The 19,700-nt window shown below is 38.7% G+C and overlaps 1 protein-coding gene across 7 annotated transcripts in view; it reads right to left on the reverse strand.

Annotated features, from left to right (window-relative positions):
* LOC117160816 (uncharacterized) overlaps positions 1-19,700 on the reverse strand; it is a 246,742-nt gene that overhangs the window by 48,327 nt on the left and 178,715 nt on the right. For all 7 annotated transcript variants that reach the window (XM_033341844.2, XM_076623190.1, XM_076623192.1 and 4 more), the window contains one exon: positions 4,908-4,986. In XM_033341844.2, the coding sequence (XP_033197735.1) occupies positions 4,908-4,986 (79 nt within the window). The remainder of the gene's footprint in view (positions 1-4,907; positions 4,987-19,700) is intronic.

Consider the following 19,700-nt stretch of genomic DNA (forward strand, 5'->3'; position numbering starts at 1 on the left):
TGGAAGTAGCGTAAGTAGGGAAATATGTGCATAACATCAAGATCCTAACTATATTCTATCCGTAGCAACATTTTAGTGAATGTACACTGTTTAGAACGTTAAGAATTAAATACATAATTCATACTGAATATTACCCTGAAACGTATGTACATTGGAGATCTTCAAAATTAATTGATTAATTGTACACGAAAAGCAAGAAGCGTTAGAATATCGTATAATCTTAACTAACGATGTTTTTCGTTTAAGTTTTGAGTCTCTCATCCCTCGTAAAATTTTCAGCCTTGCATATCATGATGGACACAATGGCTAGGACGGTGATTTTACTGTCTCGCGGCCAGCAGTTGTGTTAGCCAGACAACAACTTCGCCCTGCTCCAAGATGCCTCGACGGTAAATGACGTGACGTTATAAAGCCGACAATTCCGTGAAAACGTCTGACGGACAATGGGTACGTACGGCTGATGAAGAGGACAGCTGCTGCGTGTACAAGCAATTATTTTCATCGGTAGAAGGGCAGACGCGTGAACGAGATCGCCTCTGCGCCCGCCATTATTGTTTTTTCTAAGGGAAATTTATTCATTATCACCCCTTTTCTCTTTGCATGAAATTTGAATTTTAAATTGGACCAAAAAGATTGGAAATTAAATAATTATGCAACTCCTATTTTTTGGTGAATTGTATTTTTACACGTACGAAATGTAATAATTTATATAAATATAATAATGTTATGCGATAGCGACAAATACCAGAGAAATAAATGAAAATAGAAATTGCATTTCTACAATCCTAAATGCATTAGGATTGTAGAAACACGAATTAGAAATAGAAGCTGATGCAGGTGTGTAACGTAGCAAGAAAAATTTGTTCGAAAATTTAATAGAACGCCCTATATGAGAAAAGGGACGGCCAGACTAGCAGATTTTAAAATTCTGACAGTATCCAAATATCATGTCCGCGAAATGAGCAACACTCAAATTGTTACGTCGCGTAACACTCTACCTAGCCCAGGCCACACACCGCGGGCAAGATGGCAACCAGATGTCGTCGGATACTCACTGCGTACCCTCAATAGTCTCAAGTACCTTCCATAAATCTCAGGAATTTCCTAGTCGAGGTCCTTCAAACCGAACAAACGTCCGTTTCCGAAGAATTTCTAAAGACCATTGTCTACTACAGCTTGACCAGGGAAAATTAGTTTTTCTCACGTATGATGCAACTTTCCTCCCACTAACCACTTTCTCTCGAGGGCGGTTAAGACCCTTCGTTTAACCAATTAACAACGAAGCCTATTTCCCTCACTCTCTCAACTAAAATCGTCACCAACAAATCCGATGGTCCCGTGCGCTAGACACACCCATCCTTAGCTTTCCTTTGCCACAGCATCGTCTCCGAACATCACTGATTTTACATCCTTCGAACGGTCAACATCCTTTAACCGGGTATACACACCCGTATATCAGTCACTCATTCATCTCGTACATACGCACCAGCGTAATTGCCTTCGTTATAAGTTGTTAGAATAAACGGTGAAATATAACTTACTATACTGTGTCATATTCATCCAACCACCTCTGTTATCTTAACCGAAACAGGGGAACGACTAATTCGCGGCGTCGATTAACCGAATCGTAGCGAGAATTTACGCCTCTCGCTGACGCGTTTTCCTCGCGACCGCGTCTCTCCGCGAACGGTCGTAACACAAATGGTAAGAGTACCAGCTTCAAAAATTTTCCCCATTGGAAACTTTATTGAAATTTAACAACGTGGAACATGGATTTTTTAAAATAATTCAAAACCATTTTCAAGTGGATTTCAATCCAGATAGGATTTCGTTGAAACATTTTACTCACGTTTAAACGTTTTCACACACCGAAAATAGCGAAAGCGACCATTGTCAATAATATTACGCGCATTTTTTTACACATTAATGAAACTCACATTCGAAATTCCCATTTAAAACACACAGTATTTATTAATAATATTTGGACAATAAACCATATTAACGGGGAGAATATCATATTCCAAGATTGTATGCGATTTTACATAATATATGTATGAAATGTCTCGCTTTGTTTCTGAAATTATTGAAAAATCGATAGCACGCTACCATATGCACCTCTCCATCGTCATTTCTTATGTATTGTAGAATATACGAATTTTAATATTGCACGATATGCTCCTGCAAATGTCACGTTTTGTAGCTAGAAAGTTCTGAATTTGTATTAATAATATGTTATATACCTGCACATTCCCTACGGAACATTCGATGTGAAAAATAATTTGATAACTTGTAATATAATCTTTGACAAAAAAATTAAACGTTAAAATTGCACGTAGTAGTCAATTTATCTTAATAAGCAAACGTAATAATTCACGAAGTACCTACTAGAAATATTTTTCGATGCAATAACCGCGAATAAGAACTACAAAAAGAAACAAAAAGAAAAAGAAGAAGAAAGGAAATTTCAAATCGGAATTTACGCCAATTAAAGACACTGCATACTAAATCTTATTGAATATTTCCAAACAGGCCAATTCTGCGTTTGTCTATTGGCTTGAAAGAGTAGCGGACAACATGGGGGCGTATTTCAATGGAGCCGTGCTATATTTTTCAAACGACGGGACGAAAATTTTTCGAAGCGACCGTTTCGGCCATCGTGGAAAAATGATCGTCGTTATTCCTTTCAATTTGCTGCGAAGCTAAAAAATAGCGACAACGAGGCAGCAGTCAGACTCAGTAGTCGCACAATCCCGCATTTTGCCGCATGTTTCGGCAAATTTTAAATGTCACGCGAGAACCGCCGGAAAATTCATTCCGTACGCGAGAAATATTGCAGCGAAAAACGGGTGGATCGTTAAATTTTAACAATCACGGTTTACTGCCGTTTTATATTAGCGACTATCGCGCAAGCCGAGGACAGAGACCGTGTTTCGTGCAACCAACCAAACACGCTCTATGTCCCTCCAAAGTTTAGGGTCTAAACAATCGGTGTCCCTCGGTCCACTTTGCTTGCGGACCTTAACCAGTTACCAGAGTTGACTGGCTCGTTTTCTTCGGCCGGCAGATCGTGAAACCAGATGACGCGATACGAGATGTCACGGTTTCCCTACAGAAACCTGCGGAATTCTGCCTTCCCCAGGGACATTGTCCTTAAAGCAACGAACAACATGTTTTATCTGGTCTCATTGGTGGAAAAGCGTTATCAAAGTAATATTTGCAGTTTCTTGGATTCTGAGAAAGTAATTCAATATCAGAGAATTATAGTGGCATATTAAAACGAACAATGAAAGCGGTAATAAAATTTCCAACGATAAAGAATTTTTTGATTCTTCGTGTTAATTCGGTCGTGCTATCTTTCACTTCAAATTAGTCCGCCCCATTAACCATAAATATATCTTTTTAATAAAATACTCCATCAGCGCCATTGATCAACGCTCTTACGTGACCCTCTCTCCAAAAAAGGTATAAAACTTCCAATCTCTAATCTTTTATTCCTAAAAGGTGGTAAGTCATGTCATAGTTGCTGCTAAAATATTCACGCTAACATCTCTTTGTTATGTACACTTTTATATTTCACTCTACCGATATAGCTAAAATTCTAGTAAAAATTTAATAAACCGAAGTATATACCTTTCTATATCACTTCCTTTTCACTCACCGTTTGGATATCGAACACGTTTTATCGAGGAATCGAATAATAACAATGTACATACGTTATTTCCCTTCTAGGAAATACGACCGTGGTTCCCCCTATCATCCATCCTTCTCCGTCCTTTCCTCGAACTTCGTTTGGGAGAACCTCCCAAACGTTCGGCGAATTTTGCGAAAATCCATCTGTCGATATACAATCGAAATTCCGTCAGAAAACGCGATGGAGAAATAAACAAGTCTAGGAACAAAGCGATTCTAATATATCCAACGTTTTTCCGGCAAAAAGCGTCAGCTTAATCAGTCTAAACGCTAAACAATCGCGAGTGCAGGTGGATTAGCCGGCGATTATCGTTGTTTCATTTCCGGGTGACGCGTTTCTCGTCGAGCTGAGAGGTTCTCGCAATTTCATGGTCACGTACGTCGCGTAAAACACTGTTTCAGCACGTCGTCAAACGACAAGCATGACGCGAAGAGCAGGCCAGTTAGATCGAGTTTAGCATTTGTTTGACGCTGTTCTTAAGGCGATCTCACGGTTCGAGCCAGCGACGGCGACAGGATCAAGTGGTCGCCCTTCGAATGAAATGCGACTTCTCCGTTTACGTGGAAGATTTATGCGCGACCTGCGACCAACTTCCTCGTCCGTGATGCGATCTGCAGGCTTAGGCTAGCTGCCAAGTCTCGCGCGACATTACAGATTTTTGGAACAGACCAAAGAAGAACGCCATTTTTCATCCGACAGACCGACACAATCGACACTCTCTAACCCAATTTTCCACTAGAATCTACGAATTTCCTCGTGTGATAACTTCTTACTTATTATTCGTGTTTTCTTTGCACTCCTACAGTGTGTATGTCTTTATCACACACGTTCACGCAAAATCTGATCTTCAAATTTGGATAAGAAGGACTTTAATGTGATTCTACCTTTTTTCTCCGTAAAGATTATAACCGGTTCTTTTACTAGTTTTTGATAATGTTACTTGTCATTATCAAATACCAGCAACAGAGATATGTAAACTGGATCTTGTTACGTTTCATATCAATACCGTGTATATTAGCTTACACTGTTTCGAAAATTGAATTTTAATACGCTGGCTATCATGGTAGTTCCATCGATGGACGGAATTAATTTGAATAAACAGCATGTTCGATAGAATATTCGATATCTTTAACGTTACAGAGATAATTCGAAATATTTCTTAGATTTACAGTAAACGTGTTAATAATACGTAGCTAGAGAAAGTATGTTCACATACCAATCGTTGCCAGTTTTGGTTACATTCTGTCGTTTGCGTCCGGTTTGATGGGGTTTTGGTTCGGCCACCATGTTGACATCTGAAACAAAAATGATAAAAATACATTATAGCATTGTGCAATAATATATTAAATATTTTCGCGGAGAAAAGAGAGAAACAAAAGCATCAAATATTTGCTTAAAACGTGTATGTAGGATTTATAATTTCATAAATCTTAGTTCAGGTTTATTTAAGCTTCAAGTTTAATGTATTAACAATAATCAGAATTCACTTAAAACACTGTCCTAAATACCGTGTGCAGCACGGTCGTTTATCGTAAAAAGAGAAGCAATTGTCGCGCGTGTAACAGCAGAATCGCGATAGAAATCTGTCTCCTGGCTTAATAGCCAGCTTAAATTAATAAAGCGGACGGCTGCAAAGGGGCTTAACGTGTCCGCAAACAGTTATTAATTTCGTCCCTTTGCGGTGCGTTTCTGTATCGTACTAGATACTACTAAGGTGGATAATGGATGCTCGTTCGAGTGATCAGAACAGTTGAGCCGTTGTGTCAGCGAATTATCCATTCTTCCTGTCTTTGCCCGGAAAAAAATGAGGAAAGACTATTCTCTGCGTTGTACTGAATAGGCTTCGCGGATTTCGTTCTTGGACACGTTTCCCATTGCGTTCGATATGGAACTGGAAGCAGCTTATGCGAATTACTTCTGAACGAACCGATGATTCATGAAATTATCGAGGATATCTAAAGATCTATCTTAATCCACCTTAAACCTAACATCGTCCGGTCAATATATCGATTGTTGGCTTAATTATAATCCATACGAGGCGTGCTTCGATTGGAAAATATTTTAAGTTTATCAGAACAACTTTTCAGAGGTTGTTTTACTCTTTTCAAGTATGCAATTAACTCGAGATTGAATAAAAATAAGAAGTTCCGCGATCATATGATATGATTAAATGTACATGCTTGTATAACATCTTCAGTTAACTACTATATTTTCTTTGATTAAAAATACGTTCGCGGTATCGTGTAAGCAATTTTGATCGCGGATTCTCGAACATTAACCACATTTTCTGACTACCTCTCTATTATCGAAAATAATGATTTCCTGCTGACAAAGAGCACAAACATAATCTTAGACAGGGTACCAAGCCAGCTGACTCCAGTGGGTGTGTAGCCAGTGCGAAACACGACACAAACCCATCCTTTGTGTAACCTAACCAAACACGTCGTACAGATAGAACCACGAGGGTGTACACATAATCTACCATAGCTAAAAGTCAGCTCGATTATGATGGCTACTTGTACATATAACGGGGAAATTGTTCGCACGCCAGTCAACCTAAATGATTTGTTCACTTTTATGACACTTTGAAACAAAACGACACGTTGACTACAAATGTATCACAAAAATATACCGATGATAATGTATGTGGCTTAGGTGGAGAGTCTAAAAAGGACGAGCTTATCACTTATTTTGATCTATTTACATTACGACAATCCGAAACCATCTTTGCAAAGTAGTAGAAATTGAACTGTTGGATCGAGTTGATTGTTGCGTCGTTAAAGAGAATTCAGTTTGCTCGTTGAAGGCAAAACTAAATATTTCGGAACGGAAGATGTATGACTTATAATTAGGCTATTTTCATGTTTATGGTAAAAATATCTAATCTCTGTGATACGTAATGTTATGGTTAACAATTTTCTTAAATCTCGAGAGGAAAAGTAATTGGATTTTCAACGTATAGAAAAAAATGGCACGAGCTAATACTAACATTTGAAGGGATGAATTTTTCAAGAGAATTGTTCATAGTCCCCTAATTATAGTTACGGAGTAGTATTCACAGACGTTCCAACTATGGAATATTAATGTTTGAATAATTTCTGTTTTCTGCGTGGTCGTAAACTAATCTCTATGGTAGCATGTATTTACTTGTGCCGTTGTTTACCGAGTGCATACAACGCCCGAACGTTGCAAATGCAATACACAAATGTGTATTAAATCAGAATATTCGTTAGCAGTTGATGTGGAATTAATGTAAATGAACAAGTTAATATTAGTTGACACACGTTCTACGTAAAATAACGCAATAAACGTATGTATTAATATACTACCTACTGTAAAGGTATTACCTACACTAATTAGACGCGAATGAACTACACGACAACATTTACTTTAACAATACCTAAACTATTTCCTGTCTTTATCTTAACATTAATTTCAACCAATACATTATTACAAATCCCGATCGATTTCGACTTTAGACATATCCAGACACTTTGATGGATTCGATTAATTAACAATTCGCGCATGGTAGTGAAATACACATTTTTCTAAAAAAATAATTCGACTAAAAAGAAAAGGTAAGTTTCGATCAATTCTACGACTAGTTGAATTTCTTTCAGTAACGTTCGTACGGGCGCGTAAACCTTGGCTCTCAACGCGTATCGAGCTCGAAGAAATTAGAATTGGCTAACGTTAAAACAGCCAGACAGCCTGATAAGAATTATCTCAGCGACGTTCTCGGAGTTACCTAAAACAGACCGGCGTCGGCGACCGAGAAAGGCGCTTAACTTCCGCGAATGTTTCACTAAACGAGCTGCCATAATCTTGGTTAAATATCCAGCCTGTATCCTATTTCCTTCTCCACGTCGTTCCCGAATGCCAGATTTTGCTTCCAGTTGACTTTTCGAACTGTGCAATCTGCGATATGCATAAAAATGCCATTCAGCCGCCAGGTTCCAACTCTGCCCGTATAAATGACCGTTTCATCGAATGAAATTATTTCGACTAGTCCTCTCTATCTCTGGAACTGTCGCGGAATATAAATGTGACGAATAATATAAATCTGTTGAACTTTGCTCTGGAACCGATACGCTATTCGCAGAAATAGAGAATATTTCAAAAAGAAATCAAACGTTTCCATACTAACAATAACGTGTGTATATTTGAACTTGCGTGATTTTAGGTTGTAGAACCTGCTCAAAATTATAGAGCATTCATTGACTCTGAGGAATATGAGAATTTGTTTTTAAACATGGGTTCCGATGCAACTTTTATCTCAAATGTCCTCCAATCACCTAATCAATACAATACCGTACGAACTATCAGTAATTCATAACGATACATAGATGTAAAATTTTCAACATTTAAACGTTAAAATACAAAAAGATTCACATAATTGATGCAGAGAAATATTTATTTGATCGTTCCTACACTGGAAGATGAAATCGTAAAGTGTAAATCGCAATTTTCAAAATATAGAATAACATTACAATCTTTCATCTTTTCTTGATTAAATCAGTCTGGATTACTGCTTCAAAAATATTTTCTATGCCGTCTTATTCCAAAGTATCCGAATGAAGGAAAAATATCGTAAAAAGAATTAACGAACATTCGAACGATTTTTCGAAAAGAAATAAACAGCCGCCAGTGTATCAGTTTTACAACAAATACGGATTACAGACTATTACGAAGAGTTCCGAGAAATCAACACGTGTATTGTTGGTCGCGTACGCGCGTTATCCGCTTCTCAGTCATTTCCATCGTCGTCGTCGTCGTCGTCGTCGTTGTCGTCGAAACACGGTAAAGTTTGCTCGATGGTGAATCGTGCTTGCGATGGAAACCGAGAGGCTACAAACGCCTGGGTGCGGAGGCGGAAGTCGAGTATCGATGTCATCTGCAAGCACGGTTGAAGGGTGATGCCGGCTCCTATATCGCGTTGCGAATTGTTCTTCGAACTAACCGCGGCAGCTGCATCTGTAACCGGCAGCCACGGTAATGGAATATGACAACGCGAGCTGCATAATGATCAGCCGCTTCCCTGCCTCCGAACTTTCTAATAAAACGACCATTGTCGCTGACGTTTGCCCCGTTACGAAGCTGCATGGCCATGAAACGACAACAATCCAGTCAGGGGGAACCACGACAACGAGTGACCGTGGCTCGTCGATGCGTAACTGTTATGTCTTCCTTCGATCAGCCACCCTGTTTTATCCGTCACTTTGACCAATTAAGATTTACGCGCAGTATAATGTAGCTACTCCTATCAGACAAAAGGAGGACGCTTAAAAAGATCCTTTGTATTCCTTCGGGCATCTAAAATTCTAATAAGGCGTCATTCTATGATTTTTAAGGTACGAAAGTAAAACCATTTATTGCAATTGTGATGGAAAAGTCATAAAAAATGCAGACCAAGTCGACGGTTATTAATTAACAATTTGAGCGATATGTTTTTACATACTATAGAAATACTGACTTTCCTTTGCAAAACAGCGCTTGAGTTTTCGCATTTAATACATTCATTTAGAAGTTATGATCATTCAAAATGAGAAAGTTCCAATTCCCCTTTCGGGGCTTCGCCAACTTTTCATCAATTTTTTCTAACTTTCCTATCATATTTGTCATAAATTTTAACTGACGATACGTTCGTTCTTATAGGATAACGCCTTATTAGGATTTTCGGCGTCCGAAGATACGAATTTGGCACTTTTGGTCATCTTTCTTTACCTATATTGATGCTTTCTACACAAGGGTATTACAGGTTTCTTCCGCAAAAAGATGGTAGCATACTCTACGAGTAAAAATAAGACTTCATTCATAATCCATGTTGTATCTGGGCTTATTATCTATTCTATATGTTTGGGGAAAATTTCATAGCGAAAGCTGATGCATAATACGTGCTCGTTCTATGGCCAGACAGACAGGCAAAGCTCGAGAGGTTTTGGATCGAATGAAGAGAGAGAAATTTGTAGCAGATATAACTAGCGAGTTTGCCGTCTGAGCGACGGGATATAATGCGATACGGTGTTGGTAAGTTGTCTCGCGGTGTTAATACGTTAATTAGAATTTCGCTAATTAATACTTCCAGAAAGCGATTCAAAGCGGCGCGCCTGACTCGCGCGCCATGTTCTAACCACCGGCAATAAATGCGTGCTACGATGTAATTGGGGGATTGAGATACGATTCACAGTAAGCATTAAAGAGTCTATATTCCGGTTCAAATTGTATCATCGAGGGTGATAATATTATCAATGTGATCGGATTGTTTTCCAGAAAACGCTTTTAACGATTCGTTCAGAAAGTTTGTTCAAGATATTGTTTCTTCTCATAAAGTTTCGGAATTAACGTTCTCGCGTTTTTCATAAATTGTCTTACAGATGAAAAGCTACTAGTGTATAATCAGCAGATTTGTATTTTATAAAATTTATGTTTCAGAATTTCAGTTGTTTGTATTTTGTAACGACTCGAAAAATTTCCCTAACATTGTTAACTCAATTGTAGAAGGGGAACAATTTTTATTTAATAAGCAAACAGCATGGCCATTAACGTACGAGATCGTTTCCTGCTCATTTTGAAAAATATCATTCCTGGTGTTTTACGCCGCTTCCCACTACCACTTGACGATTCTTCAGCTATTCAATGGCCGCGATAAAACGAACGAGTGTAATGTAACAAATCGCAACGTTCGTCATGCTGTCCGCTACGTGACGAGAATGAGAATTCGAGGTGAAAATAACTGACAGTTCTCTGACCGATAAATGGCTGGATAAAATTGCACCGCAAATTGCCGAGTTGTTTCGAGTAGATAATCCGGTAATTGGAATGTTGCCAATTAATGCAGCTTCGCAGACGAGAGTAAAATGATGATTCATGCGACGCGTAGCGGATGTGACAAGTCAACTTTTCCAGATAAGAGTAATCCAGGTGCGTGAATTTCACGGGGAAACCGTGATTTCACGCTCGAAATTGACTTTAGGAATAATTTTTTCCCTATTAACATAGAGTGTATTATGGAACGAATATCAATGGAGATTATTGAGGAACAAAACGCATAAATTTTTATAAAAAAGTTTCCAAGTTTGAAATTAGAAATTTGTATGCATTTCATAAAGAACGGGTCGAATCACTTTATGAATAATGCGCTTCTGTCACGAAAATGAAAGCCATCTTCCTACGTAGCCGAATATGCATAAGTGAAATCGTATATAACACACTGAAAGTTCGATTCGCGAATAAAATAGTGAAATATATTCTACTTTATTTTCGATTACTCGAAGCATTAAAGTTTTCAACAACTAGTCAAAGCATTGAACGCATCACAGTTCGGGAAGAAGGAATAAACTCGAAGAGGCGCCAGACCAATTAGCAGTTCACATTCTATTAGATGGGCGATCGTTTCGTGAAATACGACCTTCGTTGTTAAGCTTCGGTAAAATTAGAAATGATTCTTCCAGACAGGCTAACGATGAAGCGTGTGCATTATGCGACAGACGTTAAGGCATGGCGTGAAAAGAAGATGGTAAAGTTGAAGAACGTATGCAAGTTGCGACTGCAAGATTTAACGAGGAAACTGATGCAACTTCTATTAGACCGTAGACTGGTGATGTGCATATGTTTCTTGAAGGTTGGTGAAAATTGAGCTTTGTCCCAACCCTAGTTACATGGTAATTCAGTTTCTTCCATGGTACATTTCAAAAATATGCGAAGAATTCTAATATACATGAAAGAGGGATGCAAACTTTCGCTATAAGTATTCTTTGCTCCTGCTTGAGGTGGTTGTATTCTTTAGAACTTTCAGCTTGACTAGCGAGAGTTTTCAAAAGACATCTTTGTTTGATTGGAAAACTTTGATAATCGAGATGCGATGAAAAATGTATAAATTTAATTATTGGAGAGAAAATTCGAGCAAGGAAAATAATATATTCTAGTAGAAAGCAACCTTCAGAGATTGCAATTTTTACAGTACAAAATCTACGAAATAAATGGATCGATATTCAATAGAAACTATTTTAATGAGATTTCCTGTTTTATCCATTTAGTTACGAATTATTTATTTCGAATAAAGGGAAAGATGTTCGTGTCTTAAAATATCAAATGACCTGTTGCTTTTACATTTCCTGATATTTCTCGAGGAGTCTACGCGTGAATGCAAACAATACCAGTAAACGACAGATAATCGTCACGTTTTCATAAAGACAAACGGACTGAGTTATAAGCTGCTTATGTTCATTACAGGCAAAAAGGCCAGGAAGAAAAATGAAAGTGAAGTGGAGGAAGCCATTAATGTTTGCTCTGCTTTGAGGGTAGCAAGTGTCACGAGAGTGTGGCGCAATTTAAGCAATTAAGGGGAAAAATCGTGCTTGTTCTTCTTTAAAGTAATATCAATCAATACTGGTCTGAATAAACAGATTGCCAATCTTTTATCGTTATTAAATAAATAATTATTTTACAACGGGAGTTCTTCGTTCCACTGTTACACAGATTCCTACATGAAATTATTATCTGACAAACGGCACGAGGAATTTACGTTATACATTGATAAATAACATTTTCCTATAGCGTCAAAAGCGTGAGGTAATTGATAATAATCCTACAGCTTCATTTTATTAAACAAACATTCCACAAAAACCCTTAATACCGAGCAAGCAGAGCCTATATCATTTGAACGTTTAATATTTATCATTCGTTCATTATGTAGTATTTCACGTTTAATCTGCACCGTTTATCACTCATAATATTTTAATACCACTTTTAGAATTCGTCTATCCACGATATATTTTATAGCCAAAAATTGGAAAGAAGATGAGAACCCTGCCTAATCGAATTACCAAACCCTCGAATAACTCAAATATTTCGTTGTATTAATATTTTGTACTCCATTGATAGTAACGGGAAAATTGTTTATCGTATTGTCTTCGCAATAAATAAATTTTATTAAAAAATATGGAGAAAGAAAAAATACTACTGTTGAAATTTACAACTTTTGCCATTTCAAAATAAAACTCTTTGTTTCAAAGCAAAACTCTTTGTTTTATTGCAAAAGCGTGCCTGAGTAGAAAGGGTTAGAAATAATCATTCCGTACTATAAATTGCAAACTTGCAAACAGGTGGAGAAAATAATAAAAAAGAATTCCATTAACTCGCCTGCGTTTATTATTAATTACTACTACCATATTCTTTTTACTATCTTCCACTGTGCCTCTCCATATTGAGAGATTAATATTCGAAATATTAATTACCATTATTTATTACATCGCAAATGACGCATTTCATGCGATATTACTCCAACAACCTCTTCACAATTATAACCCTTCCTGCCACAGAGAGCTCAGGCTCGTTCACGAAATTCATAGAACTGTTCCGGTGTTTCTCTGTGCACGTGCACACAGAAACTCACGGCTGTTCGGAGCGTTTCAACAAAGTTTCGTACCAGCCAGTCCAAGCTTCCTCCCCTGATCAGCTCATCAGACACGCACTACGATATATCTAACCGCGACATGATAGTGTTTCTCTCGTTTCCCTACACTTTTTCCTACGAGGCTTTATCCTTCTGGCCCCTTTAATTGCACCTCGTTATTTATAACGGTAGTTAGAAGTTGTTTCGTCTTTTCCGTGAACGGGGCGCGTACGTACGTGGCGGCCATCGTGTTTTATGCCGTGAAACAAAAGCTTCGTTTCGTGATAACTGGATGTTAAAACCTGGATTTATCGTAAACACATGTTAATCCTTCGCCGGTGAAAACTCGCGGCGGTTTTCTCGCGAACGGAAGAAGTCTCGGGACTTTTTACCCTCCTTACACATCCCTTAACTATGACTATCGTATTTTCAATGATATTTATATCATGCGATAGGTCTTTCTGCAGTAATTTTGTTTACACGCCGATAGAACGCCGCTGAGAGGTGGCTGACTATGTCAGATTTTTTCTACTAGCAGTAGGTCCGAGATTACGTATTATATCGGATTAAATAGAAAATTCGTTCCGCAGCGAGATGAATCTGAATTTAAACAACGGTTATCAACCTCAATTTAATTGGCCTAAGCTGGTATTGTTGATTAATTAACCGTAAATAGTACAACTCATTGTAAAGAATAAAACTTGGCCTGGCACAAGTTCAAACGTGGTTAACCAAGACAACGCAAAACCATATGAGTCAATTGTCACACGATAAAAATTTGTGCAACTTGTATGGGATGTTCTGCCTCATCTATCATATTCTCCTGATCTTGCACGCTCAAGCTATCACTTATTCCGCTCGTTACAAAACTATCTCAACAATTATTTTCAATTCGGAACTTATCTGTGGAAGATTGCAATTTTATCGAACAGCAGTTGAAATATTTCGAGTCGTCATTTTCGACGATTTGAGTTATATGGCAATCGCTAACTTGGCAAATAAATCTGATTAGTAATTAGATCGTAATAGTTAAGTCCTGCTGAATTTTCAATGACATTTCTAAGCGTATCTCTCAAGTTATTGGAAGCATCTAATTTGCAATTGCTCTTTTAGTAACATTTTCTTTCAGACATTCACAAACATCTACGATATTAATTACAATTAATTTTTAATTCTCAAAATCCAATCTCCTAGGTCTTTTACGATAACAAATTTGCCATTTCTGTATCAGAAAATGATTCTTATAGCATTTCAGGAAATATTAATTGAACAATTTCGTTAATTAGACAGCTCGTCAAGTTTAGTTTCAGCAGACTAATATTATTTAGTCACAACAACAGATTAATATTATTTAGATCAGTGGCAAGAGACGTATATGCGGAAGCGAAACCTTGTACGGAAGTCCTGTTGCGGGAACGACGTTTTTGACGTTTGCACGGTTGCGGCTAACACCGGTGCGGTCTTCGTGCACAGTTTGAGAATGACTTGGCGGCTATCATCGCGTAAACTGATGAGCGACATGAATATCCGAGTTGTTAATACTAGAAATGCTAGAAATCCGCGACAGCCCTTTAGCCAGACTGGTAATTAAAATCAAACATGCGAAATTTGGATCGCCTGAAGTAATATGATTGCTTGCTTTAAACGTGATTTTACGTCCGGTAGTCGAATCTTGAAATGGCTAAACCATTTTAAACCAACGTTCAATTAAATTACGAGTCTTTAACCTTATCGAAGTTTCACGTTTACAATATTTAGATTGAACCAACGATTTGCGATATAATTAATTATTAAAAACCAAGGGGAAATATTTTCAAATTTATGAATTTATTTATAATATCTTATATATCCATAATATCTTCAAATAGATTTCAAATAGACAGTAAAATATGGGCAGTCAAATTCAAAGAGAAAATCCAACTTTATAAGCGAAAACGGTTATTCAGTTTTCCAGACCATCGAAGCTTTAGAAACCACCATGCAAGATCAAAGATCTCCGTAAAATGTTCGGATTTCGACGAAGGCACGCAACGAAAACACCTTCCACCCGAAGAACCGTAGCAAACCATGGAACGCAGCTTAATTCTTTCCTTTCCACCTCTTTAGTTCGTCGGTACTTTTTTCTCGCATTTAAGCATCGTCTCGTGATCAGTTCGAGAAGGATACAGGCAGAGTAAGAGAAAAGTAAAGAACAGTTGGAAGAAAGAAGAGGGTTGTAACTGCGTGGTAAGGGCCACTGAAAGCGGCGCATTCAAACGAACTGTATTGAACGGTAGCTACGTTTCTAGCTACTTCAACGGAACAGAGTCCTTTTATATGCGTATCGTGCTTGCCTGAATTCGTTGGTCAATCCGTCTGCGCGGATGTACCAGTTTGCCACCCTTACGTCTGAGCTTCTCTCGAGCTTTCCCTGCGCCCTGCATAAAGGTAACCTGTTAAATAAGTATTTCTCTCTCCTCTGTGCCTTTTTTCATTTTATTAAATGCTGGCGACTTGTTAAACAAAGATATTTTGTCGAGAAACATGTCGATAAAAGGAGTTGCGCCGGTCGCCAAGAAAACGGTACTTGGAAGTCGGAAGGGTGCAACTAGTCTTGATTACCGTGGAACGATAACGAGCAAGGAAATTGAGCTCTAAAGGTGTTTACGAAGAACTCTAGAATTCTACGACTGTGCTGTGTTCCAATAATTTTCAATTTGAAATACATTCCTGGTATTCTTTCGATATTATTAGCATGTCACTGTTTCGGTGGTTTAGCTTTGATTCATTCAGCAATGTAATAGGGAAAATCTAATATCGTCGGTACCGTTAATATCTCCGTCTTGGTTTGATTAAAAAGGTGGAAAAGTTAGCGGCGAGAGGAATAATTCACGAAAACCAGCGGAAATTACATCGAAGAAAAAGCGGAAACTGGCACTTTCGCCCTATTTACGTTTCATCATTTTGCTTCAAGATTGAACTGACCCGCTCAAATAACTTCCCTTCGCAGCTGTGTTCCGCAGAAGCGCAAGATCTGAGCGTGAAATCCTGTTCAAATTACACGGCATAAACCGCAACGCCGAATCCCTCTAATTTCCACGACAGAAAAACCTGTCGGAACGAGCTACATGCGAACCCTCTTTCTCGTTAATTAATCCCTCCGTGACTTACGAATAATCATACCATCTGCCCCAAGACAGACATCGTTTCTCTGCGTCTCTGCCGCGACCCCGGTTACGCTGTTACTTCATTTCGTACCTAACGCACAGTTACCTACACACTCCGATGTGGCTACCTTTGAATATGCAGATTCCATTTTCACCGGCTTCCCAACGACGACGTCGAGATCCTGCCGAGATCGTTCCGAATGATTTTAATTAGCCGGCTAATATTGTACCAAGCCTATTTCCGTGCTGCTAGAGATTTCTTCTAACAAAGTAGGAGTAAAAGTAAAGGAGGAGAAGAAGAAAATGCATAAAAAGGAAAAAAGAAAAGAACGAAAGAGAAGAGAAACGACCCAGGAGGTAGAAGACAAAGAATGGAAACTGCAGAGAGAAAGGAAGAAGAATGGTAAGGAGAGGGTAGAGTGTACGAATAAAGGGATGAAGATAGGAAGAAGGGAAAGGAGATCGTAGTTGTCTGAATGCTGCGGCTAAAGGGCGGTTCTTAGCCTCTTAACCGCTCTAACGTGGAAAAGCACGACTACTTCGGCGCTACAGGCAAAGTTTACTTCGCTAATTCAGCCATAGCCCCGGCGTAGAAAATGTTGAAAGGGAGTAAATTTGACCGTGGATGTAAGGTGTGTGTGTGTGTGTACGCGCGCGCACTCGTGCGTCCGTCTCGCTGCCTTGAACGCAGCCGGACTCATTGACTGCACCATGTCGACGAAATGTATTTTAGTTTGGCGTATAATTAACGAAGCAAGTGTTATAAGCACCTGTGCGCAACCTACGGAAATTTTCGTGAACAAAACACGTGATTGGGTTCTTTGATGTTGCGTCTGTTGAATAGAAACCCCGTTCCCCTCCCGCTGCGTTCGGACGAGCTTTAAGCGGTAGCAGCCAGCAGCAACGAACCAACGGAGCCAAAAGAATTAAAGGATTTCTGCGCTTTTAAATGGCGTATTTAAAACTGATGAAAGCCACCCCCTCCGGGCCCTTGCTCAATGGATATTCACTGTTATCGTGGTAGAACAGTTTTTTTTCTCCCCGACTTCCCTCTCCTGCTCTCGTAAATCTGATCAAATGGATTGCATATTTTTGTGAAAAAGTATTTAAAATTGAACCGACAACTGCGCTGAATACTGCAAGTATCACTTTTTACGTAACAGAGAACGTCGTGTTTCCGAAACCATTGCTTTATCCTTCCTATTTCCTCTTTCTTCCTGGTTTTTCCTCGTTTCTCCTTACTTCCCAGAGTACGCAGAATTTTCATCCGCACGAGCATATCACGAAACACGTGCGTCGCGTTGTTTCGTTACAAAACGCGTTTTCCATCGCTGTACTCTTAATTACCTAGCTTGTTACGTTCTTTACATTCAAAGGGAATATTGTTAATCGGATTACATGTTGAAGCGGGGCAAAGAATAAGCATTTAAACAGCGCTACCGATACATTTTGAAACAAGTAAATTCCACTTTATTGTAATTCCAGTTCCCTACATTTTATTCGATTTTCGTTCGTTCACCAGAACCTTTAACCCTAACTATATTTTTTGGCACGTATAAAAACTGTTGGAACTAAGAAATCCAGATCAACGATCGTCTACCCAAAATACCTAACAATCCTAACCATCATGGAACTTGGGAGGTGCACAATCATGGCAATCTCTTATCAAGTGGACAAGCATCTACACAGGCGAGGCTCGTGCGCGTATAATCGCAGTAGCAGCGCGCGCGACTACCGCCTTTTGTAACTGCCAACGAGCCAATCTAAGTGACGAACGGCTGTGCACGGTCTCGCGACCTCATACCGCACCGCCATAATCATTTCATACACAATAGTCTCGCGTCCTTCGCGAGGGGTGCAAAGAGGGGAACCGGTTGCCTCGTGGCGAGAGTAATGGCCGCAATTTGTACCTACTCCCGCATTCCAGGGCAGCCGGTGCACACGTGATCCGTGAATTTACGCACGTGCGTAGCCCGCCTCGATTCTTCGACAACCCGGCGGGGTCACCACCTTCGATATATCCTGGAAATATCGAGCGCAGATTAATAGGAAACAGGGCGAGAATATATTACAGAGGAAACACAACGAATTTCAAGGAATTACATTCGTAGGTGGCAGCAGTTCTGAAGCGGATATCATAGTAAACCAACCTTCAGTTGCTTTTTAGCAAATTAATTATCCACAGAATTCATACGTGGAGCTAAGATTACTTTGTAACAAAATCTGTAAGACTATGAGCTTTTCTACAAATACGTATCCTAGTCGGAAAGTAACCAGCGTACATCTTCCATGACAGTAGCAAAGCTGTAAAGCTGTTCGAACTTAAATTTACCATTACTGTCGGCTATTCAACAAGATAGTTACTGGATAAAAAACCATTTACTTGCCAAATGCCATTCCGCCATGGTGAGTGTACGTGAAAAGATTTTCAACAGTCTGCCAAAGATGTCTTGTTCACGCAAGTTCTGGTTATATTCGTTTCCGTTTGAATTTAAATGCGACGAATATTTAAACGCGTGCAATCACTTATTCTTGATTCGTGCTTAAGTTAAGCGCCAAACTCCGCTCAGTCTTCTGACTGAAACCGATGTGACCGAGCATAAATAATTCGACTTCTCCAACTCGGGAAGTGTTTTCGATGGCCTGAATCGATGTCTTGAATCGATGTCTTGAATCGATGCTTCCAATGAGATTCAACTTTTTGTACAAAAAGATTTCTGTTTTAATTAGTCGATCGATACATTTCGTATTTCGATGTTAATAAACTGACGTAAATAATTATTATTAATATAGCATTAATTATGATAAATATCAGTAATTAGCTACTTCAAGAGAAGATACAATAACATTTTTTGAAATTTAACAATCTAGTAATTTTCATAATTACTCTTTTCGCAAAAATTCTGTATAAAATGTGGAATATGCAAAGAATCTACATTTTTATCTTCAAAAGGTATCCATGGTCGATTGAAAATTTTTATCGTAGACTCTCGAATTTTTTATTCCTGGCAAATTGATTGGATCGTCGAGTGGGAATCGCAATATAAGACACTCGATATTTCGTGCGATTTTTGCATTCCATGACAGATGATATAAAACAAATCGGTATGCGAGTTAACGAAACAGGAAAGACCATTCGAAAAGGAAGCAATACACGTTGGAAACGGCAGTGTGAGATATGAGATACGAACCTATAAACCCTTGACGTCGAAAGATAATATTGACATAACTTATGGGTCCGGGTAAATAAATAGAATAAAGGAAACCAAGTGAAAAAAGCTGCACTTCGAGTGAATCGGGATGGTCGAGGATGGAGATTGCAAATGGCATGGATGACAATCGAACTCTGTATGAGAAACGATTTTTCTCACATAAGGAAATGAAACCATCTATCCCATCCCTGTGTCTACCTGAGGAAAAACTTCAAAATATGTTTCAATTATTCTTTTGCTTTCACTTTCTTCTTCTT

This window comes from Bombus vancouverensis, chromosome 12 (genome assembly GCF_051014615.1).
Source record: "Bombus vancouverensis nearcticus chromosome 12, iyBomVanc1_principal, whole genome shotgun sequence".
NCBI lineage: Eukaryota > Metazoa > Arthropoda > Insecta > Hymenoptera > Apidae > Bombus > Bombus vancouverensis.